Here is a 23717-nt window from a genome sequence, read left to right on the forward strand (position 1 = left end):
CTGAGAGACCCAGGGCCAGCAGTGGGTCAGGGGAGCACCTGGAGGTTGGTTCCAGATCTGCCCTGCCCTTCACGCCCCCCCCCCCCCCGTGCCCCAGGCCAGCCACGCTGGTAGTTTACCAGAGTCAGAGTGTATTGCTGGTTCCTTGTCTTTTTAAAATTCAGACCATTCCAGAAACGTTTGGTGAGTACTAGTTAAACAAAACAAAGGGGAAACTAATGAGGGAATAACTTAATTTAAAAAAGGAATACACACGAACACGCGACATTCTAAACCCAGGGGAACATCAGTCATTTCTCTTTATGAGCCCACACGTCTGGGAAGCCAGTGAAATGGAAAGAATTCGGTTGCTTCGCTGACATTGACCTTGTCCGTGGGGGGAGGCAGGGATCACTTACTGTCCCCACCTGGATGTCTCGCCAGTGATGTAGCAGAAACGCACTGGGACTCGAAGTCGGAGTCAAGGCTAGGTAGGGGACGCCAGCCCTGGGCCTCCCTCCCCGGCGCCGGGCTCCTGCCCTGTGTGGGGGACGGGACGGGATGGGGATGTACTGGGGAGGGTCCAGGGGAAGAGGGTCTGCTTGGCCTCTTTCAGCTCAGCCTGGGCTGAGTTGGTCCTCAGACTGACTCCTGGGCCCCCAGTGACCATCCTTACCTCGTCCTTAGACACTTAACATTTTTGTTTGGTTTTCTTAAAAAAATAACAAATTTTATGAAGGTAGAGATCAGATGCTGAATGAGCGCCTGGCAAAGTGGAATCTGTCTGAGCAGCTGATGCTGGCCACTGTTGCCAGTCCACCCCAAGGTTGGACACCCAGGGCTGGCCTGGGGAGGGGCCCACACCCCTCGGTCCTGCCCTTGCCCTGGAAGGGGGTGGGGGACAGGTGCGGCTCCACCAGTGAGGCTCCCCTTCTCATCATAGCTCCGTGATCTCCAGGGGACTCTCCATGATGACGTCTCGAAGCTTGTGCAGGGGCGTGGACTTGGCGGACTCTGTGCGGGCGTTGCGCTCGAAAGCGCTGGCCTCGGCGGCCGTCAGCGTCTCCAGCGAGCGCCCCAGGCCCTTCTGGTCATCTTCGGGCAGGCTGTTGAGGTCAGTGGCCAGCAGTGTGCCCGTGCTGCCCTGTACCATGTGGATCCCATCGGGCCCTTTGAGCTCCATCAGTGGCTTATGGCGGAAGCGCAGGCTGCCTTGGCCCGGGCTGCGCTCCCCTGGCTCCTCCTCCAGGTCGGTCTGGATCAGCTGCAAGAGGCCAGGCCCCCAATGGCTCAGGGACCCCAACATGCTCAAGGCTATGCCCAAGGGTTGCATAGGTGGATGGCCCCAGGGTCACACCTGCTATGTGCCTGTTTCCTCCCTACCACGTACAAGGAACCCTGGGCTCGTGCCACAGCAGGCCTGTCCACCTCTTGACTGTTTCTCAAGCTGGGTGCAAAGGGGAACCGTGGATACTTACAGTGCTACAGATGTGTTCTCTGGAGTGTGGGCTTCCTATGAGATCTTTTTAATTTTCTATATTTGCTTTGATCTATCAAGATCCTGTGATGTAATTGCGTATCTGGGTTTGTTGCCAAGTTGGCCTCAATCAGGATCAACTCTAATTGTGGCCAGGTAGGAAGTGTCCCCAGGTGAAGCTGGAGGGGATGAAGAGGGTGTAGTGGAGACTCACAAATGGGGCTTCTGTCCCATGTCGAACTATTCACTGTTAGCCTCTTCTGGTTGGGAATGTTGGCCCAGCTGGAAACCTGGGTTTTTACATAAAGTCTGACTTTTTAAAGTGTTGACATAGTCACTGCAGGTAAACAAACATGTAGACCTATTTGACCCTACAGTCAGTTTCTTAAAATGACATTACCCCTCAGAGGTATCCTCTTGGGGTTCCTCAAATCTGAGAAACACTGCCTCAGTGCCCACCCCATCCGTGAGAAAGCCCACTGCAGAGCCTAGAAGGCAGAGCCTGCTGCCTGACTTTCTGGACTCCTACCCCTTGCTGTGTTTGGCCCTGGCTGTTGAGCTCCAGAGACTGAGGGACGAGGGCAGCAGGAGAGAGAAAGAGAAGAGCGTGAGCACCCCCAGGGCTGGGGCACGGCACACAGCTCCCTGGCACGCCCAGCTACCTCGGAGATGGAGGAGTGGCAGGAGGAGGCTTTTTGCACCATCCGCTGTGCAAAGAGCTTTTTGAGCCGCAGGTAATCCTCCAGGACCACCTTCAGCAGCGAGCCCTGAGGGAGGGAGAGGGTTAACCCCCTACCAAGGCCCTCCCCTGCCTGCCCCACTCCTCGCTCACTCCCATAACTTGGATGGGGATGATGGACGGTGACTGGGAGTCTAGGATGCACAGGTGTCTGATGCTAGGGTAGAAGATTGGGACCAGAGCCTGGTGACAGTCGCCAGCCAGAGCCTATGTGAGCTCACGCTGGAGCCCTGGCCTCGAGGCCACTGCAGGCTGAAGCAGCTCCTTAGCCTGGGGCCCTGGCCCCTCTTTCTGCCCTGGTGTTTTTGCCCCAGTGGAGGGCAGGTTTAGCTGAGCCTAGAGGTGGAGAAAACTGTTTCCCAGGATCCTCCCCCATCCTTGGATCCCCTGAAGGGGGTCCAAGCTCAGCCAGGAGTCTGGGTGCAGGCCCCTGCGGGGTGCGGTGCAGGAGCCTGCAGGGAGGGCTCACCTTGATGGGCCCCTCCCGAATGATCTGGCCCAGCTTGGCAATGTTGTCGTACTCCTGGATGGCTGCCCGCAAGTACCGGTCATCATCAGGCTTGACCGCTGCTGGTTCACGCCCAAAAGTTCCCTGGAGAGAGGGGACATTAGCTGGAGCAGAGGTAGACAGCACGCGCACATGTGCACGTACACACACACAGGGCAGTGGACCACCTCCCAAAGAGCCCAGCTCCTTGGCTGGGGGTGGCGAAGACTTACCCTACCTCCATCCTGTCCCTCGTGATTGCCCACCCCCTGCCCTGGCCCTGGCCCTGGCCCTGGCCCTGGCCCAGGCTCACGTGGGTGCGGGTGGGGCTATTCCACAGGTCAGCGATCTCACTCAGGTTCTCCGGCAGGTCGTCCTCGTGCTCAGCCTGGGCGGCCAGCTCCAGGTTTCGGCAGAAAGGATCCAGCCACACAGGATTGGCCCTGTAGGTGGGCAGGGGGGTGGGGTGAGGAGGGAGGCTTGAGTGGACAGATGCCCTCGCAGCCTCACCCCAACCCCTGCCCATTTCCCTGGCCAACAGTAGTACCTTTCACGGGACTGGGGTTCAGGGCCATGAGAAGCAGGCCCCTTGCCCGTGGCACCTGTGGGTGTGTCCTCCCACCTTAGGATCCCGCTAGAACCATGACATGGCAGTCTGGATGAGCTTTGGTGTGGAGTCCTCACCCAGTACCTGGTGCCCAAAGTCTATGCTCCTCTGGAACTTGGGGACCCATCAGGGGTGGGGAGCCCAGCTCAATGACATGGTTTCTGAGGGTAGAGAGGGGTGGCCAGCCCACCAGGGGGCACCCATGCCCCAGGTTTCAGCCAGTCTGCTCCTTCATTGCTTGGGAGGCAGCAGGGAATTCACCCCAGCTGGGTCCTTGGCAGGCCTCCCCAAAGTGCACCAGGCAGGGCTTGGAGACTCTGCTCACCCGTCAAAAGAATACTTGTTGGTGTTGGGCATGTCCATGATGTCAATGAAGCCGCGATTCCCTGCAGGGAGAAGGGTTGGGGCGTGGAAGGGAGGGGTATGCCCTACTGGGGCTGGGGGAGCCTGGGCCCAGCCCAGGACCTGAACCAGCCTTGTGAGGTCTGGGCAGCCACTCTGAGCCCCCAGGGGCCCCTCCTGCCCTCTCACTGCCCCACCCATCACAGCCCTTGCTCACCTGCTGAGCCTGCCACAATGGCTTTGAGCTTCCTCTTGTGTCTGGAGAGGAACAGAGAGAGGGACTGGCATCTCAGGGCCCATTGGCCCTCCTACATCCGTGTCTGTAGGAGCAGGGCCAGTCAGCCGATCTCAGGGCAGGGGGTGGGGGTCACTCACACGGTCCTGTAGTACCAGTTCATGAGAATGAAGAGCATGGCAGCCAGGAACAGGAGAATGGCCAGGACAATGATCGCCATCTAGGCAAACAGGGCCAGACATGAGCGGGTGAGAGCACCTGGGGCAGCGAGGGGGCTGTGGGCGCGGGTGCCACCAGGAGTACCTGCAGGGCAGACATGTCGTCGGGCAGTCGGACAGAGATGGCGGGCTGCACGTCCAGGACGTTGTAGTTCCGGAACAGATTCCGCAGCTGTTCCTTGTTCTCGTCGATCATCTGGATCACCCTGGGTGAGGGGCAGGGGCCTCAGCTCCCCTCCTCAGCCATCCCCCAAGAGCTTGCCACACTCAGGCCAGTCGGGCCAGCTCCTGCTTTGGACCCCCAAAGTCCACCCCCCACAAGCCTTGCAAGATTAAAGGCCATGCAGCTAGGTAGCTTTGTATCTTATAGGGTTCACCATCCCTTCATACAGGATCCTGTTTGATCCTTACAGTCGGTGTAATACTCCCCTTTTATAGATGGGGAGAGTAAGGCTCAGAGGGGTGGAGCTCTGCTCATACTTCCAGACTGTTTTCTTTACCAGTCCTGCCCACCTCTGCGGGAGAGCCCAACACAGCAGGCCTGATGGTGGTGTCTGTGCCTCCTTTGGTGGGTCCCCTCCCCATCTTCAGGGCAGGAGGCAGACTGACAGTCTGAGCACAGAACCCCACCCACCGGTGCACATCCAGGATGCGGTTGGTATCACGGTTCACCACATGGATGAGCAGCTCTGTCTGTGCGAAGTTCACTTGACCCTTCTTGTCCACGTGGAACTAGGCAAGAGGGGGCATCATGGGGTGTGACAGGAACAAAGGGTGGGATGGGATGGGCAGGCATCTTCTAGGAGCCCCTCCTGCCCTACTCTACCAATAAACCATCACTACTGAATGCTTGCTGAGGACCAAGCACGATGCCAATCACTTCCCAGCACTGGGCCAGGCACTATTATTAGCCCCATTTTACAGATGAGGCAACTGGGGCCCAGAGACCAAGGTCACACATTGAGGGAGCACATACACCCTTTCATGCCCCTGACCTCTTTGCAATGTCCTGTCCCTCCTTGCGGCCTGGTCCCCCTTCTCCCTCCACTGCCCCTAGCCCCAGGTGGGTTCCATGGGGCACCTGCACATCATCTGTGTTGACGATGGCACCAGTGATGTTGGAAAGCAGGCGGATAAATTCCTCCTCAAAGCCACGCACGCGGTCGGGGATCTCATTAATGACGATCTTGACGCGCTGGTCATCCCTCAGGATGTAGATGCCGATGACAGCCGTGTCATTGTGGCCTGCCAGGTCCCGGGCCACGATGTCCACCACAAAGTAGCCAGGGCTGTAGGCCATGAAGAGGTCGAAGGTGCGCAGGATGCCATCCACGCTCCCTGCAGGAAGAGCCCAGGGAGGGTGCAGCTCAGGGGCCACCCAGTGCCCCCAGTCCCCCGGGACAGGTGGACACATGGAGGGGAGGCAGCATGGGCCTGCAGCGACTCGGGACACAGACGCCTGCAGAGCCCAGCAAAGCAGAGATGAAAAAGGAGTGGGAACAAGTGACGTGGATGTCCATCTGAAGGGGCCGCGGTGCAGGCCTCAGCTTGGCTGATTATTGTCACGGAGAGTGCAGCCTGTGCCGCCAGAACCTGTACCTTTTCTAGAGATTTCTAGTGAAATCTCCTGATTTTTAACTATTGACCTAAGTTTTAATTTAAACACTCTGCATATTAAAACACAAACTGTGGGCTGCGCTGGCCCAAGGGTGACGAGTTTGGGACTCTGCTGCCCCATGCTGGGGTACTATGGAACACTTCTGAGCCCTCTTAGTGTCTGTCTGTCTCTCTCTCACACACATGTACTTCAGAATTCCACAATCATAGTAGAGAGATGACCAGAGGAGGTACAGCACAGTCTTCTCTTAGAAGACAGTAGACCTGGGTTCAAAATCTGCCACTTTCTAGCTGTGTGACCTTTAGTAGGCTGCTTAGCCTCTCTGTGCTTTAGTTTATTAAAATGAGAGGAGTGGGAGCTCAGAGGACACAGGAATGGTGTCTGGTTGTGTGACTGGAGGAGGTGGCCTATGAACTAGATTTTGAAGGATGGTTGAGAAGGAGCGTATCTGAAGGCAGAGGCGAAGGTCAGGATGGTGTTCCAGGAAGTGAAAACAGAGGGATCAAAGGCCCAGGGGAGGATGGTGTAGAGCAGGCTGAAGGAATGGTGAGCAGTTCAGCTTGGCTGGGCACAGGGCCCTTAAGGATAGTAGGGGACTGGAACCAGAAAGAGGGATTAGGAAGAAGACTTGGTGAACCTCGAATGCCAGGTCACGGAGTCTGGATTGACTCCTATAGACAGAGAGGAGCAGGGAAGGGGTTGGGGCTGGAAGTAAGGTAATGGGATGCCCACAGGGACACCTTCTAGAACCTGACCCAGAGAGGCTCAGCCATTCACACAGGCAAATGCACACTTGTACCTACAAGTGTGCTTTTTGAATTCTGGCTCCCCAGTGCCCAATACAATGACACAGGAGAGGATGAGGTGCACAAATGGAAAGATAGGTGGATCAATGGAAAGGAGAATGGGAAGATGGATGGATGGGTGAATGAAAGAGGAAGGGTGGATAGATGCATGCATAGGTGAATGGGTGGATAGATGGATGGATGAATGGGTGGGGAGATGGATGGATAAATGATGGATGAAGAGATGTGAAGAAGGAAGAAAGAAAAGGAGGAAGTGCATGGGTAGATGTAGAGATGGAGAGGTGGATGAACAAAAGGAGTAACAAATGATTGCTGGCTGGTTGCCTAGATGAATGATGGATGGATGGGTGGATGAATGGAAGGACTGACATGGCTGGCTGGCTGGCCACCCATATTCTGTGGTGCCCACACAGACCCCATCTCCTCCAGACTACAGTCCACGCAGTGAGAGAGGTCTTGGCTGGAGGCCACCCATATATGACTAGGCCCATACCCATGGTGAAGACCTGGCCTACGTCCTCAGAGTCGTTGGCAAGGGCCCGGAAGTAGTGGATGCCCAGGATGCTGTAGAAGACCAGGCTGTTGTTGCCAATGTCTGCGTCCAGGGCCAGCACCTGGATCAGCTCTGAGCCCACCTTGGCATCAGTGGCCACTCCTGCAGGAATGGGCAGGCAGGTGTAAGTGGTAGGGCAGGGGCCACCCCGCACCCTGTGCCCAGGCTCCAGTCCCTGCACCTGCAGTGTACTCAGCCTTGGTGAAGCGTGGTGGCTGGTCATTGATGTCCTCCAGCACGACGTGCACCTCCTGCAGGGTGAGGTCAGTGACCAGATCGAGGGCTGGGGAGGGCCCACGGGGAGGTGTCCAGCTGCGATTGCTTGAGGCCTTGACAATGAAGGAGAAGACGGCTTCCTGCTCCCGGTCCAGGTCCCGCAGCACCAGCAGACGCCCGTCGGGATGCAGATGGAAGTTCTTCTCTTCGTTGCCGGCTGAGGGTGGCACCACGGCACAGGGTGAGGGCAGGGCCGGAGCACATTTAGGTCATCTCCAGCCCCAGGGTAGGTAGACACTAGCCCCATCAGGCCTCACCTGCGATGAAGTAGTACACGATGGCGTTGGGGCCCTCATCTGCATCCACGGCGCCTGACACGTTGCCCACGAGCGTGCCACGTGGGGAGTGCTCGGGCACTGTCAGCAGCTGGTACTGGGGGCTGCCTTTCTGCAAGGGGGAGGAGGATGTCTTCATGGGAAGCCAAGGGGAGGCCCTCCCAGCTTCTGCCAGAGGCCCCAGGCAGTGTTTTTACAGGTGCTGAGGGAGTCTACTGCCCACGCCTTGTGGGGTGAGCAGAACTGCTGTAGGGGCAGAGCGCGGGAGACCCCAGCTCTGCCCTCAGAGAGTGTTGCCCAGTGACATCCTCCCTGAGGGCAGGGCTGGGCTTGGCATGTTCTCTGAAGTATTCCAGTACCTGAGTGGATGTTTGAACGAGGGCTCAAACTCTCTCATATGCACATGCATGTGCACACACTCACACAGAGTCTCTAGGGAACATCACATCCCATGTGCACACAAGAAGAAAAAACCACCAAGTCCGAGATCTGAGTCCACATGAAGGGGCTCAGCCCAGCTCAATAAAGCAGCGCTGATTTTCAGGCTTCCTGGGGGTGGTGTGAGGCATCAGAAGGTCAGCTCTATGAGTCAGGCCTTTTTGTCTGCTGGGTAATACCTTGAAATAGTAGCTGCTCAATAAATCTTTGTGCTATGAGGTGCGTGCAGGTTTCTGTGTGCAAGCACGTGTGTAGATGGCAAAGGGGGCACAGGGGAGCAGTGTGCTGCGTGTGCTTGCAGGCAGGGAGTCCTTGTGTGGGCGTGACCGGCGCAAGGGATGGGTGAGCTCACTGGAGGCCTCACGAAGAGGGGTTCATTGTCGTCGATGTCCTCCAGGGCCACCTGCAGAGGCTGCATGGTCTCGTATGGCACCGGCTGGCCCAGGTCGCTGGCCACCAGGATGAGCTGGAGGCGGGAGTGCAGTCAGAGGCGGAGACTGAGGGCTCTAGCCGGGCACACCCCGTGGGCCAGGTCACCACTCTCGCAGGCATTCTAGGTGGGGAGGTGGTGGCCCTGCGCCCAGAGGAAAGCCCCTCCCTCGGCCCCGCCCCTCGCGCCGGGCCACGCCCCCTTACGCTGTACACGGCCTGCTTCTCGCGGTCCAGGCGCTGCGCGGTCTGGATGAGGCCGCTGACTGGGTCGATGGTGAAGTACTCCCAGTCCCGGTTGCCCGCCGTCTTCAGGAAGCTGTAGCGCACCGCCCCATTGAGGCCCTCGTCCTTGTCTGTGGCGTAGACCTCGTACACGTTGGAGTGCAGCGGGATCTCCTGCGGGGGGGGGCATGACAGGGAGGCTCCTGGGGCATCTGAGAGGATCCCAGCTCCCAAGCCAGGATGGAGTTCTTGTTCTTTCTCCTTCCATAGCAGAATGTCCTTGCTGCCTTCCAGCATCCTTAGGAAACGCCTGCCTGCTTGGCTGGACTCTCCTGGAGTCTGAGTATCTGCTAGAACATCCCCTCACTCCACCCCCAGCCAAGGCCATTGGCCACTGATGCTCCAGCCTGGGCTCCACCATGCTCCAGACTCTCTCAGGGTGATCACCCTTCCCACCAATCCCATTGCATGCTGAGGTTTAGAAGACAGAAGGAGGATCCAAAAGCTGAGGCCCCAGCCACCCTCTGTTCCCGGGTCTGTCTTGCTGTCTGCTACCCTAAGCACAGGTGCTCTAGGTATCCCCAAACACCACCATCCACCCAGTGGGGTACCTGAAAATGGGGGACAGGCAGGTGGGGTGACATGGTGGATAGAGACTGGACACCTGGGTTCTAGTCTGTTACTAATTCACCGTGTGACCTGGACATGCCACTTCACCTCTCTGAGCCTCAGTCTCCTGAATCCCTTGAGTTAAGTAGACTTGAGTTAAGTAGACATCACAAAACCTAACTGACCCATGATAAGGCTGCCCAGGGCACAAGAAAAAGAGCAAGTTTCTTTGCTTTTAGTTGAAAAATTATCAGCTCAGCATGGTGTCACTGTTTATCTCATTGATCATGACAATCAGAAACTCCAAATGGCAGTTACATCTAATTAATAGAAAGTGAGACGACAAATAGATAATTACTTAGCAAATGCTGGTTGTTTGGGAGACGTGAATATTTTAAAATATGGAGCCCTGGAAGGGAAAAACTTAGTAAGTGGTGCCTTTGGCGTGGAAAAGAACTAGATTATTATTAAATTATACCCTGCCTCATTCCATGACAAAGATTTGAGGCAGCTTACAAGCATGTATAAGTTATAATAAGAGTGAACAAGTTAAAAAAAATCAGGTTAAAGAAAAAAATCATTGACAGGAAGATGGAAACTGAGAGGTGGAAGGCAAAGTGTGTGTGCTAAGTCCCTGCAGGGTCATTCAAGGTGCGCTGACTACTCTTGAGCTCCCTAGTGGGCAAAGCAAAGAGGACCACTCACTCATTGCAGTAGACACAGGTGGAAACAAACCACAAGTTAAAGGCGCAGTGTTTCCTAGAGCTTAGTCCTGGGAGACATTTCTCCCACGGGACCTCAAAGAGCAGAGAGTGACAACAAGGACTTAACGCTGACATTCTGAGATGCGGAGACATGGTAAAGTTTGGGGAGCAAAGAACAAGTAGGAGATACCCTCATTATACCACCAAGGAGCATTTGGGCCTGGGTGCTGAGAGGAAGGAGGGGAAGAGTAGGAGACAAAGGCATTCTTCCCTATCTTTACAAGGCAATTTAGGGCAAGGAATGAAGGAATTGGAGAGACTGCAGAGCCTCAGCCACTTCCCCTTGTTTCTTATTTTGATGCCCATCCTCACTCCCAGGCTGTCTCCACATTGGTATTAGCAGGAACAACAGATAGACGGAAGGGGCGTGTGTGTTTATTTTGAGACAAGTCAGGGGAAGTGGGTTTCTGGAGAGACTGTCTTTCTTGGCAGACATCTAGGAGCAAGAGATGGGGCATCTACTATTATTAGTCCCATTTTGCAGATGAAAAAACAGACTCAGAGTCACTTGCTCAAAGTGATTGGGCTGGTAAGCAATAGAGTTAGACTTGGACCCAAGACCTTTTGCTGGCACAGCCCATATTACTAACCACTGTTCAGTACTGCCCTGTGTGGCACTGAGCAAGTCTGTTTCCTACTCTGGCCTCAGTTTCCCCACCTTCACCATGGGAGCCCTTCACTCTCCCAGGCGTGACTGCAGGATGAAGTGGGCTGGATATTGGAAGGGGGATGGTGGTAGGCAGGAGGCCCCGGGGGACAGCTGTACCTCTCTGATGTGGAGGATGGTGCCGTTGGGTGGGCGCACGAAGACAGGGCGGTTGTCATTGACGTCGATGACCTCCACCAGGAGCATTGTGGTGCCCCAGAGTGGGGGCTGTCCACTATCCGTGGCCACCACGGTCAGGTTGAACCTCTCATAGGACTGCAGTGGCCGCTTTGTGGTCACCAGACCCGAGTCCATGTCCACGTGGAAGGCCTCTGGCAGGTGGGGCAGGAGAGCAGGGTATGGTTCTGGCTGAGACGTCCTTTCCACCCCTCCCCCTCCTCCTGGCCTGGGGCTGCAGGCAAGGCAGTCTGCCCCTCCCACCCCCTAAGGCATCATGGATGGTGAGCAGGCTACGTACCCACTCCAGGGCCCTCAAGTGAGTAGGCCAACTCCCCATTGGAGCCCTCATCCTGGTCGGTGGCCATCATGGTGATGACCGAGGTGCCCGCTGGCTCATTCTCGTACACGCTTGTGCTGAATTGGGGTTTGGAGAACTGTGGCCGGCAGTCATTGACGTCCAGCACCTGGATCACCACCTGGAGGGGAGGTTGAGGTCAAAGGTCAGGAGCATACCAGGGGCTACTTCAGGCGACTCGGTCACACAAGGGTAAGCCAGAGTGGATAGTGCCCACCGTTGGAGTCTGACCTCAGACAATTTATTTAATCCCCTGAGCCTCAGTTTCCTGAGCTGTGCACTGGGGACAACAGTGTCTTATCTCTCAGGGGCTTGTGAAGCTCACCCATGATGGTATATGCTAGAGCGTGATGGTATACGGGCAGGGCCTGGCCCGAGTAAATGCTCAGCAACTCGTACTGCAGGTCACAGGTCATCTGTGTCTGGGCCCTGAAGCAGGGAGCCCTCCCTGCGTACCTCCTACTCTGTCCTCTGCTCACTCCCACAGTGGCCCTTACATCTGACTCTAATCACTGGACCTTAATGCTGGACTGTGATTCCTCCACTCCCAAAGGTCCCCTCTTCACTGGGATTTGTGTCTGGTCTGGGACTTGGCTCTCTCAGCTGACCACACAGCCCAGGGCAGGTCCTATGGACACACGAGGCCAGGAGGCCTTTTTCTTCCCTGGCTGCTGTGGCCCTGCCTGACTGCACCCTCACCAGAGCCCTCCACAGCAGTGGTTTTAAGAACCCCTTTCAGTGCACAAAGCACATTCCAACCTCCCATCTCCCTGACTCACCACTGCCCTGGGAGGGAGGCATTATCATTGCTGCCCCTGCCCCCTACCCCCTGCAGATTTGACAAGCGAGGCTCAGAGAGGTTACGTGACAAATGCAGTGTGCGCAGCTCATGGAACCTTAGTCTTCTGACTCCTAATACTGTGCTTTTCCCAACACAGGACCTGCCTGTGTGACAGGGACAGGATTCAGATATGTGTGAACACTCCCAGCCCCTTTCCCCTCCTTGCTAAAGAGAATTTGTCTATACCCACCCAGCTTCTTACCGCCCCACACTTTGGGAGAGTTTTCTGTGGATGGTTAGGCTATTGAGAGAGAACTGGAAGAACCGGCAGAAAACAGAACTGGAGAAGGAAGAAAGAAGGGGGGAAGAAAGAGCGAGCAAGCAGAGCCTCAAGGTGGGGGACTTTGGATAGAAATGAAGACAGAGCTTAGAAGGTGGGGCGCTGGCCTCAGAGCAACTGGGTGGATGCTAGAACTGGACTGGGAATGTTATGAATTTGACCCCTCACTAATGTTCTTTTTTTTGTGTGTGTGAGGGAAGATCAGCCCTGAGCTAACATCTGTCGCCAATCCTCCTCTTTTTGCTGAGGAAGATTGGCCCTGGACTAACATCTGTGCCCATCTTCCTCCACTTTATGTGGGACACCGCCACAGCATGGCCTGACAAGCGGTGTGTCAGAGTGCGCCCGGGATCCAAACCTGCGAACCCCGGGCCGCCGCAGCAGAGCGCACACTTAACCACTAGGCCACCAGGCTGGCCCCTCACTAATGTTCTTTAAGAGACATAAATAAAGAATTGCTTTATAACTATGTTTGGTTGCTGGACTGTGTTTCTTTCAGCAGGACACCGTGGAGACAATGGGCCGTGGAGCCCCAGGCTTTATTTGGCTTACACCCAGGGATGTTGAGCCACCTTAACAGGGGTTTGGCACAAGAGATTTCTCCTAAAGAGTCCTCAGCCTCCTAAGCTGCAGCCATTGTGACCCATCCAGCTAAGCCCTTGCCTTCTCCTTCCTGCCACCATGTCTCTGAGGGGACCGGGTGGCTCTGCTCCCGCTCTGAGCAGTCCTTCTCTAAAGACTTTGCTTGCTGCCTCCACAACCCCAGGCCCTAGTATCCCTGGCCCAGGCTGGCACCCCTCACCTGCACCGAATTTTCTCGACGATTGCTGGCTACATCCCCAGGGTTGTCTTTGCCCAAGGCAGTCAGGATATAGTGGTCCTTCTTCTCCCGGTCCAGAGAGGACAGCACATAGATGTCACCCTAGTTGGGGGGAGGGCGGCATCAGGGCCTTCGTCAATTCAACAGGTATTTACTGAGCGTCTACTACATGCAAGACAGTGTTCTGGACTCCAGAGACACAGCACTGAATGGAAGAGACAACAGCCCCTGCCCCACGGAGCTCTCATTCTAGTGGCTCTTCTTGCCCTGCTACCCCAGTCCACCTGGAGATGGATGAACAGCCCAGGCTGGAGCTCACTACCTGACGAGGTACACAGTAGTACTCCATAGATATTCGCTGTTCATAGCGCCAGGCCAGGAGCATGTCTGACTGTTCACACCAAACAGGAAGGACAGAACCCTGCTGCAAGGGCAGAGTGCAGGGGGATGTGGGCAGGGAGAGGCGGTGGGAGGGAAAGTCCAGTTCCAATCCAGCAACTGGGGAAGGCCCTGCCTGACCAGCCACCCGCAAGCCACAGGGCTCTCTCTCTCTGTACTGAAAGCAGCAGCTTTGAACTAATTTGCAGACATTTGAAATCATCACCCATCTTTCCTCCTGAGTTTCTGCTCTCCCACAAGTCTGAGACTCATGGGGCCATGGGGGATGCACCTGTGGGGGCTTCTTCCCTCCCCCAGCACTGAGTATAGGGCCATGTATACAGTAGGTGCTCAAACACTACGCCGCTGTTTTGACAGTTTCAAAAAGCAGTCACATGAACTTGAATCAAGTTTTCTAGTCTGGTGGGGACACATCTCAGAAATTTTTGTCCCACAGAGGGCTAATACCAAAAGATTTTGGCCACTTCCTTCCATGTCTGCTGGGATAGAAAGGCCGCAGTCTACAGGATGTCTGGGACTCTGAGAACAGGGCTTGCTGACTTGGCTAAAAAGACTCTGCGGCTACAGATGTCCAGGTGGCAGGACCCCGATGACTACGGGGGGATGACTACAATACTTTTGGTGGCTTCTCAGCCTATGACCCTGGGCCCTTCCCACTTCCCACTCCCCAGACCCAGGCCCTCCATCGCCCGCTTACCGTAGTGGGGTTGATGGCAAACTTGCCCTCTCCATCCCCGAGGCTGTACTCAATGAGGGCAAAGTTGCCTGAGTCGGCATCAGTAGCAGTGACTGTCAGGATGACTGTGCCCACAGGCACATCCTCAAAGACGGCTTCCTGGAGCCCAGTGGGCAGGGAGAGAGAGTAGGCCAAAGTCAGTCCTAGAGTCTATGCCCCTGCCCTGGGAACTCACTGATGCAGAGAACTCAGGGCATCAAGCTGCTCATGGGCTGGTCACTCCCATGGGGCTTAGAGGCTGGCAGAGTGGGAGTGCAAGATGCCCAAAGGCCCCAAGGAATGGGCCCAGGTCCTGGACCCAACCTGTTGGCCTGGCCACCCACCTGGTAGGAGGGCTGATCAAAAATGGGGTTGTTGTCATTGATGTCCACAATCTCCAGGTAGACAGGGATCTCAGCTGCCCGGGGTGGGGACCCATTGTCTGAGGCCCTCACGGTAAAGTTGAGCCAGCACACCTCCTCATAGTCCACCGTCCGGTTGGCAATGACCTTCCCTAAGACACAGAGGCAACCACTGCCATTTTGGCCACTCCTCACTCACGGAAGCTCTCCAAAGTATGAAGAAAAGGATCTGGAGCTCTGAGGGGCAAGTGTGGTCCCTTGAAGAAGGAGGGTGGCCAGGCAGCACTGCCCAGTGGCAGGCCAGAGGGCTGAGAGCAACTGGCATCCAGCTGTTCTCCTTACTGGAGGGGTAAGAAAGCTTTTCACAAGTCAAAGGGATGAACACCAACAAGCAGGACCTCCTCTGAGACTCTTCTCTTTTGGCCTTCTTGTTCCCTCAGTGATACTAATAGTGGAAGCTTGGGTGATGGAGAAGGTGGAGTATTCCAAGTTTCCAGCAGACCTCAAAGGGGGCTTCCATCCCAACCTAGAACTAGGCAGTCTGTCCTTTCCCCCAGCTTGGACATCTGGGAGTGACCGGAATGTTGGCCATATTGGATCTGGCCCAGCCCCCTGAGGGGCCATGGTGGGGCCCCAAGTGGAGGGTGAGAAGTGGGCCACGGTCCTTCCTGGAGGCTAAGCAGATACAGACACATATCCCCCAACCGTCTTCTGGCAGATTTCCCACCTACCTGCTGAGGAGTCTTCCAGCTGGACGTAGCCTGGGGGCATCAGGTCCAGCAGGGTGTAGGTGATCAGCCCATTGAGGCCCTTATCAGGGTCCACAGCTGCCACAGCGACGAGCGTGGTGCCGGGGGTCGCCCCCTCCAGGATCCGCTCTGTGTAGTAGGTGATCCCGAAGGGCTTGAACTGGGGAGTATTGTCATTGACGTCCAGGATGTTGACCGTCAGCTTGGCTGGGGTGGAGGCAGGGGTTGAGGGTGAAGTGAGAGGGCACCAGTGAGGCTGGGCCAGGCCTTGCTATGTCTCAGCCAAGCCTGGAGAGGATGGCAGCATCTCACAGGCCTCCTGGGACTCCCTGAAGCTTGACCCAACTCTTGGGTGCTGGCATGTGACCCTTTCCTCTGGTCTGGTCGCTCACTCTTCCATAAGGGAAAGGGGCTTGGTTCTACCAACTGGCTGGTAACCTTGGTGGAGCCCCTGGCCCTTACTATGCCTCAGTTTCCTAACCTGTGCAATGGGATAGGACTAAGATGATCTTTAAGACCCTTCCCATGATTCAGCCTTCTATGTCCCATCTGAACTGTCCCCTCTATGTAACCAGCCTGGGCCCTTTGCCCTCGGAGCGTGCGACATGTAGGAGATGACCAGTCTGCCCTTCCTTCCTGGAAACCTGGGCCTCTGGGCTGTAAAGATAAGCAGCCAGCATCTGCCTGGCCTATCTCCCCACCCCAGCAGCTAACCTTGCCTCATGGCAGAGGCCACTTCAGGCCACTCCATCCCTACATCCCCCTCCCTGCTCTCCACTCTGCCCACACAAAACCCACACTTCTTGCAGCCCCCTCCTAGCTCATGCCTCAGGCTGCAGGCAGGGCTGCCTGTGCCCAGCCTCTGCTGTCGTGCTTGCAACCCAATGTAGTGTCTGTGGCCTCAAGTCACCTTTCCATGCTCTTTCCTTCCTCTGGGCTGACCCTGTGGCTTCCTATCAGATCTGAGGTTCCTGTCTCACATCCCAGCTATACCCTTGTTACCAGTTCTGACAACAGGATTCTGACCTAAGTCTCTGTTAACTCATCCTTTTCTCAATCCCCTTCCAGCCTCTACCAAGTCTCCTTTCCACTCTAAGCCTTGGGGTTCAAGATCACACACAGTTCTGGGCTTGGGTCCCCCACTGCTGACCTCTGCCTAGCAACCCACACACAAGGCCGGCCACCCTGAGCCTCACAGTAGCTGCCCCTTTCCACGCCCCACGTGTAGCCTGACTACTGGCAGCCCTGGCAGCTGGGTCCTGCTGCTCCCTCCCTGTTCCTGGCCGGCCCCCTGCCCTCCTCAGCTCTGAGTAACCAGTGGAGATGCCTGTGGGGAACCTTACCATTTGGCACACTGAGAGAGTGCTCTGGTAGGTCACTGGCATTGTCAATCACCGAGACAGTGACCTCATAGGTGGCAACCAGCTCCCGGTTCAGGGGGGATTTCACCATTACAGACCCTGTAGACCAGACCAGGTCAGGTTCAGCCCAAGTGCAACCCCTAAAATCTGGGCCTCCCAGGGTGCTCCTGGCCAACCCTCCCAATCCCTACTGAGGGCAATGGTCCCCAATGGACCCGGGACTTGGTCTCATCTTTGGCTGGGATGAGACCACAGCCACCTGCAAGCCGGGGGCACATCACTCTGCCCCTCACTCACTGTTTACTAGCCGGTGACCTTGGGCAAATTATTTAACCTCTCTGGACCTCTGTTTCCTCATTTGTAAAATGAGGATAATTACAGTATCCACCACATAGGGCTATTTTGAGGATTATAATAATTAAATGAGTATACATTTGTAAAGGGCTTAGAACAGTGCTTGACACATAGAAAGTGCTATGTAAATGCTTGTTTAAAAAATGCTTGTATTCCACAACAATGTGAGTATCCCGAACACTATTGAACTGTACACTGAAAAATGATTAAGATGGTAAATTTTATGTTATGTGTATTTTATCACAATTTAAAAAATGCTTGTATTCTAATGAGATCAAGTATAAAGGAAGGACAAGGCAGCTAAAAAGCCCCGAGGGGGCTCCCTGGAGGGGACAGTGGTGGAATAGGCTGTATAGTCAGGCCTACCCTTTGGTCTCGATTATGGGGCAGGACATGGGCTGACTGTGGGAAAGGAGCACCGTCCTATGTTAGAACTAGCAAGGAGCTATTTCCTTCTCCCCTACCCACCGCCTCCCAGAGCCTCTTCCTGCCCCTGAATCACAGAGGAACCCTCCAGAGCTTGGGCTGGAACTGGAAAGACCTGGTTTGGCCGATCTCAGGCCTGGCTCTGTTGGGACCTCTCTCCTTCCCACCTGGTGGAGGGCCTGGTAGCTCCTCCTCCCATCAGCCTCATCCTAGGGTGAAACCTCCTTTCTCTTCTTCCAGCTCCCTCTCAGGCACTGGGGTCTCTGGGATTCCCTTCCCCCTTGGCAGATCCCCCTGCTGGGCTTCTGTCCTCCTCGAGTCCCCAGCCATGGGGCGGTCACTTACCCTGGGCCGCTGCCTCCTCCTCCTCCTCTTCCTACTCTCGCTCCCCGTCCCGAGGCTGGGGAGCGAGGATGGGGAGAGGGTGGCTGCATTCAGTCTGCAAAGGCTGGGCCGCGGCCTTGGCCCGGGCCCCACAGGATGGGAAGGGTGGTGGTGGGTGCGGTGGGTATGGAGGAAGGCAATGGGGTGAAGCAGAGAAGAGATGAGGTGGGAAGTGACAGAGAAACAGAGCTCAAACCTGTGGGCCTGCCAGCCATGAGGAAGAGAGAAGAGGGTTAACATCAGTTAGTTCAGGGTGCAGAGGGGATGGAGCAGAGCAGGGCATGAGGGACAGTGGGGCTCAGAGCTGAGCAGAGCAGGAGGTTTTGGAGGGAGGAAGTGGAGGGGAAGAGGCAGAGGGAAAGGAAGCCAGGGGAGCAATGGGAGCCCAGTTGGATAGGAGCACTCAGGAGGCTGAGGCTCTGGCAAGAAGAAAGGGGAGGGAAGGTGAGCAAGGGAGGTGGGAAGAGTGTGAGGAAGAGGGGCAGAGAAGACACTGGAAAGAAAAATAGAGAGAAGAGAGTCAGTCGGAGGGAGGGAGAACAGAAGAGGAAAGTGGTAGAGACACCAGTGTAGCATAAAGCTGGGCAGGGGCGTGGAGCAGCTCTCCATGGTCCTGACCTACCACTGCAGTGGCAATTTTGCTAACTCGGGACACGGATAACCTATCTTCTCCTACTGCTCATGGTTTTCCTGTCTTCTTTTCTCGTTTGGCCTCAGATACAGACTGAATTAGTCATACTCTTTGGTTCACTGCACACTATGGTTAACACTACTCTTGTTTTATGTATGTATCTATTCCCTTTTATTCCCATACTCCTCTCCCCTTGGACAATCATTGTAATGTATGGAAGTGTGTTTTTTATTTGAAAGTGTTTCTGAAAATAATGTATTGTTTTTGTGTATGTATTTTACATTCATGCAAATGGGATTGTGATATATATATATACACACACATATATATATGTGTGTGTATATATATATATACATCCTATTTCTAACTCTTTTCAGTAAGTACTTATTTTTAAGGTGCACCCATGTTGCTCTGTGTGAGTCTAATCTATTGCTTCTAACTGCTGCCTCATACCCCATGGTGTGCACCCACCACGTTATACTCTCCAATCCCCCAGGGAGGGATGCTCAGGTGGCCGCCAACTCTCACCATCGATAACATTGCAGTGAACATCCTCAGATCATTCCATTGTTGACCTGAGAATTTCCTTGGGACACATACCCAGGAGCACTATTGCTGGGTCATGGGGTACAAGTGTACTTTGTGCTAGATTGCTGTCTAGATGATGGAATCAGTCTAAACTCCTATAGTAGTGTGTAAGAGTTCCGATGTCCCCACACTGTCACCAATACTCAATATCATCCAGTATCCTAATATCTGCCAATCATGTATGGAAAACTGATACCTCCTTGCTGTTTCACTACTCATTTCTCTGAATAACAACAATTTTTAGCATTTTGTCATAGCGATGTTAGTTTTTCTGTCACTCCTCTGGGCCTTCCAAGAAGTATACCTGTAAAGTCCCATGTCCCCTCCCTAACTGCCCAGAGGAGCAAAAACACTAAACTTTTGGGAACATGGTAAAACTATCAAACTTATAAATTCCATAAATTGTGAAAGTTAAGCCATAGTTCTCTTTGTTTTGTGATAGTGTAAGAAAATCATTCAGGGTACATATATACAACTTACAGACGATTTAAATGGCCAGTATACATATGAAGAAAGTGTTCAACCACCCAGGTATTGAAACAAGGTACCATTTTCCTATAAAATTACAAACAGGAAAACTTTATAATATTTAATGCTGGCAAGAGTGTGGGAAGATGGGCACTCTCATACAACACTGGGAGAGTGAGAGAATCAGAGAGAGGCAGCTGTTCAAGGGGTAAGGAGGGAGAGAAAGGAGAAAGGGAAGGAGCAAGGGGAGAGATGGAAAAGGGAGGAAGGATGTGGTGTCAACAGGGGAGAGGAGAGCAGAAAGAGGAGCAGCTGAGGGAAACAGAGGAGCGGTGAGAGAGAGAATAGACAGAAGGGAGGGTGAGGAAGAAAGCAGAGCACAAGGAGACTGGCAGGGAGTCAGGAGGAGGGCTGGCGGGGGAGCAGGCACTGGTACCTGTGTTGATATTCACGGCAAAGGCATCCTCCTGATCAGGCACCAAGCGGTCAGTGTCGTCCTTGGCCATGATGCCGATGATGTGGTACTCCAGCTTTGGGTTGAGGTCGCGGTCAATGGCAGTGACATTGGCAATGACAGTGCCTGGCTTGACCGACTCCAGCACACTCACTGTCTGGATGGGGTTGAGGAACTCGGGGCGGGAGTCATTGATGTCGTCGATAAGGATAGTGATGACGGCCCTGCCAGAGAGAGGGATGGTGCCCCTGTCGGTGGCCACCACTGTCAGCCTGTAGGATTCCTGCTCCTCCCTGTCGATGGTGGCGTTGCCGACGTGGATGACCCCGGTGAGTGGGTGGATGAGGAAGCGGTCCTGAGCCCCAGCTTCTATTCGGTAGATCAGCTCCCCATTGAGGCCACTGTCTTCATCTGTGGCTGTGACCTGAAGGACTGAGAATCCTGTGGGAGGGGGAACGGGGCGTAGCTGAGCACAGTGGCCTCTTCCAAAATCATCATATGGAGATATATTTGTTGGCAGTTCAGGAGGGCCCTCTCTCACCACAACCTTGCCAGCGTCTATCTTTTATACATTTTTCATATTTGCAATTTTGTAGGAAAATGGTGTCTCATTTTATTTTGCATTCTCTGATTATTTGTGAGATTGAACAATTTTTAATAATTTAATGATTAGTTGTATCTTTTCTTCTGCAAATTGTCAGCTTTTGTCCTTTGCTCATTTTTCTGTCAATTTATGTGAACTGAATAATTATGATAACTTGTGACAAATATCTTCTTCTCAATTTTTTGTTTGGCTTTTAATATTAGTTATAATTGTTTGATGTAAAGAAGTTTAAATTCGTATGCACCGAAATTTAATATTTTTCCTTTTCTGAGTTGTTCTGTTTCTTATATGCTTAGAAACCAATTTATCAGAAATCAGATATTCACCTAAAGTTTCTTCTTTTATTTTTTAATGCTATCTACTCTTTCATATTTTCTTTAGAATGTCTTTGGGTTTCATTTTGGTGTCTGATATGGGGTGGGAATCTACAGTAAATATTAATAGATGTTTTGCACACCAAATAATTAGTTTTCACTGTTGGTTCCATTGTTTCTTTCACCACGTCATACCCAGTCTTTAATTTACCATATCTGTTTCTGGGCTACTTCATCCCAGAGTCTTGTGCTCACATCATGTTGTTTCAAGTATTGGAGTTTTGTAATATGGTATAATACCTGGTAAGGCAAATCTGGCTTTATTAGGCTTATTTTTCAAAATATTCTTATTCTTCTAGATGACCTTTAGAATCAAATTTACCCCCAAAATCATATTTGATTTTCATGGGAATCTTGTTAATCCTAATTTGACTTTAAAACAGTCAGTCCTTCCATCCAGGAACATGGATGGAATATATCTTAATAATCTCGTTTTGCAGACAAGCCAGTATGGAGTAGAGACGGGAAGTGAGGGGGCCCTGGGGCCTCTGACTCCCTCTCCAGTGCTCCTTCCACCTACCTTGCTGCCCCTCCTTCTCCCCACTGGAGGTGAATTCTGCCTCCAACCTGTGAGGCTCCAATTCCCACAGACCCCCAACCAGCTCTTGTGTGGGGCCAGGGCCTGGGGCCTGTCCCTTGGTTACCTGGTGGGCAGTTCTCTAGCAGGTGGACTGTGAGGGCGGTAGGGCTAAAGGTGGGCCAGTTGTCATTGTCATCCAGGATGGTGACAAGCAGGTCGGCTGTGCCATTGAGCAGTCCGATGTCCTCAGCCAGCAGCAGCAGCTCCAGGACTGGGGGTGAGAAGGCCTCCCGGTCAATGATGACACCTGATCTCACTGTCACTACGCCTGGCACACGGTGCCACCAGCCGGGGAGACACAAAAGAAAAGGGGTGCAGTAGGGAGATAGGGTGAGAGCCATCCAGGAGGAGACAAAGAAACACAGGGGCGCATGGGGAAGAGATGAAAGAGGAGCAGAGAAAGCAACACAATGACTTTCTTCCCCAAAGGCTCATCAACCAATGTTTAGGGAGGGCCCCAGTCCCCAGGAGCCAGTCCCCTCCTCAGGTGCCCTCTGCAGATCTCCAGAGTCCTCCTGGGATGAGTGACCCAGGGTGGAGGATTGACCTACTCCATTGATAGATGTGCTAGCATATCCCTCCCTGTTGTCACCTATCACCAAACTGGTCTCCTGTCCAGGACCATACTGATGTGACATGGTCTCTGGGGAGCTTTGGGTCTGGTTTGAGGACAGACCTTTGGGTGCTTCTGGCTGACTAGGTTCCTGAGCTTCTGGCCTGGGCACTGGGAGACGAAAGGAGTGGGTTGGGGGGCTCTCTGCCTAGGCAGAGAGTCTGTGAACCAGCAGGTCCCTTGTGTCATCCCCAAGCCTCTTCCTGGGTCCTCCCACTTGGCACTCAGGTGGCCTAATCCAGCTGCAAGATGAGGGGTGTGAGGAATGGGGTCTCCATGGAGATCTCTGATCCAGCATTGACAAGGGGGGGCCTAGATCTAGCAGGGGGTTCACTCCCACCCAAGCAGGAAGACTTGGAGCCAGGTTGGGAGTGCTGGGGTGGCCCAGAGGCCTCACCGGTGCTGTTGTCAATGTCAAAGAGGCCGCTCTGGGAGCCCAGCAGCTGGTAGGTCACCACGGCATAGATGTCCAGGTCCGCATCCAGGGCCAGGATGGGCCCATTGAGCACTGTGAGGGGGGTCCCTGGGCCAGGGGAAAGGAGTCACTGCAGGGCCAACCCAGTCCCCCACCCTACCCCTCCCCCACCTGTCCCGGTGAGCCATGGCTGAGGATGGATGAAAAGAAGGGAGGTGAGGTGGATGGGGTGGGGAGGCCCTGGGCCGGGCAGCGGCAGCCTTGGCAGACTGACGCAGATGCCTGGGGAGCGGCCTCAAAGCCCTGCCGGGGAGAAAACACAACAGTGGTGAGCAAGCCCCTCCGGCCCGCCTGGAGCACGCCTGCCTTCCTAGCAGCCTTTGAGGCTGGCCACTCCGCGGGCGGGTCTGGGGGCTCCCTGACATCCCCTCCCTGTGTGTGGGCTCTGTCTAGGTATGCACACCCAGCCCAGTCTGTCCGCATGTGTGTGAACACAATGCCCTATACAGATCTCTGTAACCGACTAGGAATCCACACGTGTGCAGGACTCTGTTCATGTGGCCACGAGCACACACACGAGAGCACTCGCAGGCCCGGGATCCCCTGGCTGTATGCTCGTCTACCTCTGCAGGTGGGCATATTTGCAAGTGGAGTGCATCTGTGGCACCCAGGTGCCTGTGTGTGTCTGCGCACACCTGTAAGCCCACACATATGTCTTGACATGGATACCTACTGGCACGTGTGTGAGCACGTACACAGGCAGGATTAAGAAACAAATTCACGTGGGGGGACAGCCAGCCAGAGACAAGGAGTATCTCAGCTTATCTCTTTCTGACTTAGAATCCAAGCTTCCAGGGCTGGGGAGGTTGGAGGAGGAGTGAGGGGACCTCCCTAGGGGACAGTGAAAAGGAGATTCTGTCCCTCTGAAGGGAGGTGAGGCTGGTCAGGGCACGTGTGGGAAAGGGCTATGCTGGCCTACCCAGGGTCCCCTCGCCCCCCACCTCTGATTACAGATGCTTCTTGAGCTTCCAGAAGCCTCCA

General features: G+C 54.3%; 1 protein-coding gene across 2 annotated transcripts in view; it reads right to left on the reverse strand.

The window, feature by feature from the left end:
- Positions 1 to 111: 111 nt before the first annotated feature.
- CDH23 (cadherin related 23) overlaps positions 112 to 23717 on the reverse strand; it is a 402905-nt gene continuing 379299 nt past the window's right edge. Inside the window, exons 45-69 of one of the 2 annotated variants that reach the window (XM_087432054.1) lie at positions 22659 to 22784; positions 21713 to 21916; positions 20073 to 20531; positions 16768 to 16884; positions 15407 to 15631; positions 14658 to 14827; positions 14296 to 14433; positions 13182 to 13301; positions 11202 to 11379; positions 10844 to 11055; positions 8687 to 8878; positions 8403 to 8516; positions 7595 to 7724; positions 7243 to 7494; positions 7002 to 7163; positions 5166 to 5422; positions 4719 to 4816; positions 4170 to 4290; positions 4007 to 4086; positions 3849 to 3889; positions 3615 to 3675; positions 2996 to 3125; positions 2665 to 2787; positions 2119 to 2223; positions 112 to 1243 (exon numbers count right to left, since the gene is read on the reverse strand). In XM_087432054.1, the coding sequence (XP_087288180.1) occupies positions 917 to 1243; positions 2119 to 2223; positions 2665 to 2787; positions 2996 to 3125; positions 3615 to 3675; positions 3849 to 3889; positions 4007 to 4086; positions 4170 to 4290; positions 4719 to 4816; positions 5166 to 5422; positions 7002 to 7163; positions 7243 to 7494; positions 7595 to 7724; positions 8403 to 8516; positions 8687 to 8878; positions 10844 to 11055; positions 11202 to 11379; positions 13182 to 13301; positions 14296 to 14433; positions 14658 to 14827; positions 15407 to 15631; positions 16768 to 16884; positions 20073 to 20531; positions 21713 to 21916; positions 22659 to 22784 (4142 nt within the window). In that variant the 3' untranslated portion in view covers positions 112 to 916. Of the gene's footprint in view, positions 1244 to 2118; positions 2224 to 2664; positions 2788 to 2995; positions 3339 to 3614; positions 3676 to 3848; positions 3890 to 4006; positions 4087 to 4169; positions 4291 to 4718; positions 4817 to 5165; positions 5423 to 7001; positions 7164 to 7242; positions 7495 to 7594; positions 7725 to 8402; positions 8517 to 8686; positions 8879 to 10843; positions 11056 to 11201; positions 11380 to 13181; positions 13302 to 14295; positions 14434 to 14657; positions 14828 to 15406; positions 15632 to 16767; positions 16885 to 20072; positions 20532 to 21712; positions 21917 to 22658; positions 22785 to 23717 lie in introns of those variants that run through there. The other variant, XM_087432053.1, reaches the window with a different exon arrangement.

Source organism: Ceratotherium simum, chromosome 6, assembly GCF_057802395.1.
Source record: "Ceratotherium simum simum isolate JZ-2026a chromosome 6, ASM5780239v1, whole genome shotgun sequence".
In the NCBI taxonomy this organism is placed as follows: Eukaryota; Metazoa; Chordata; class Mammalia; order Perissodactyla; family Rhinocerotidae; genus Ceratotherium; species Ceratotherium simum.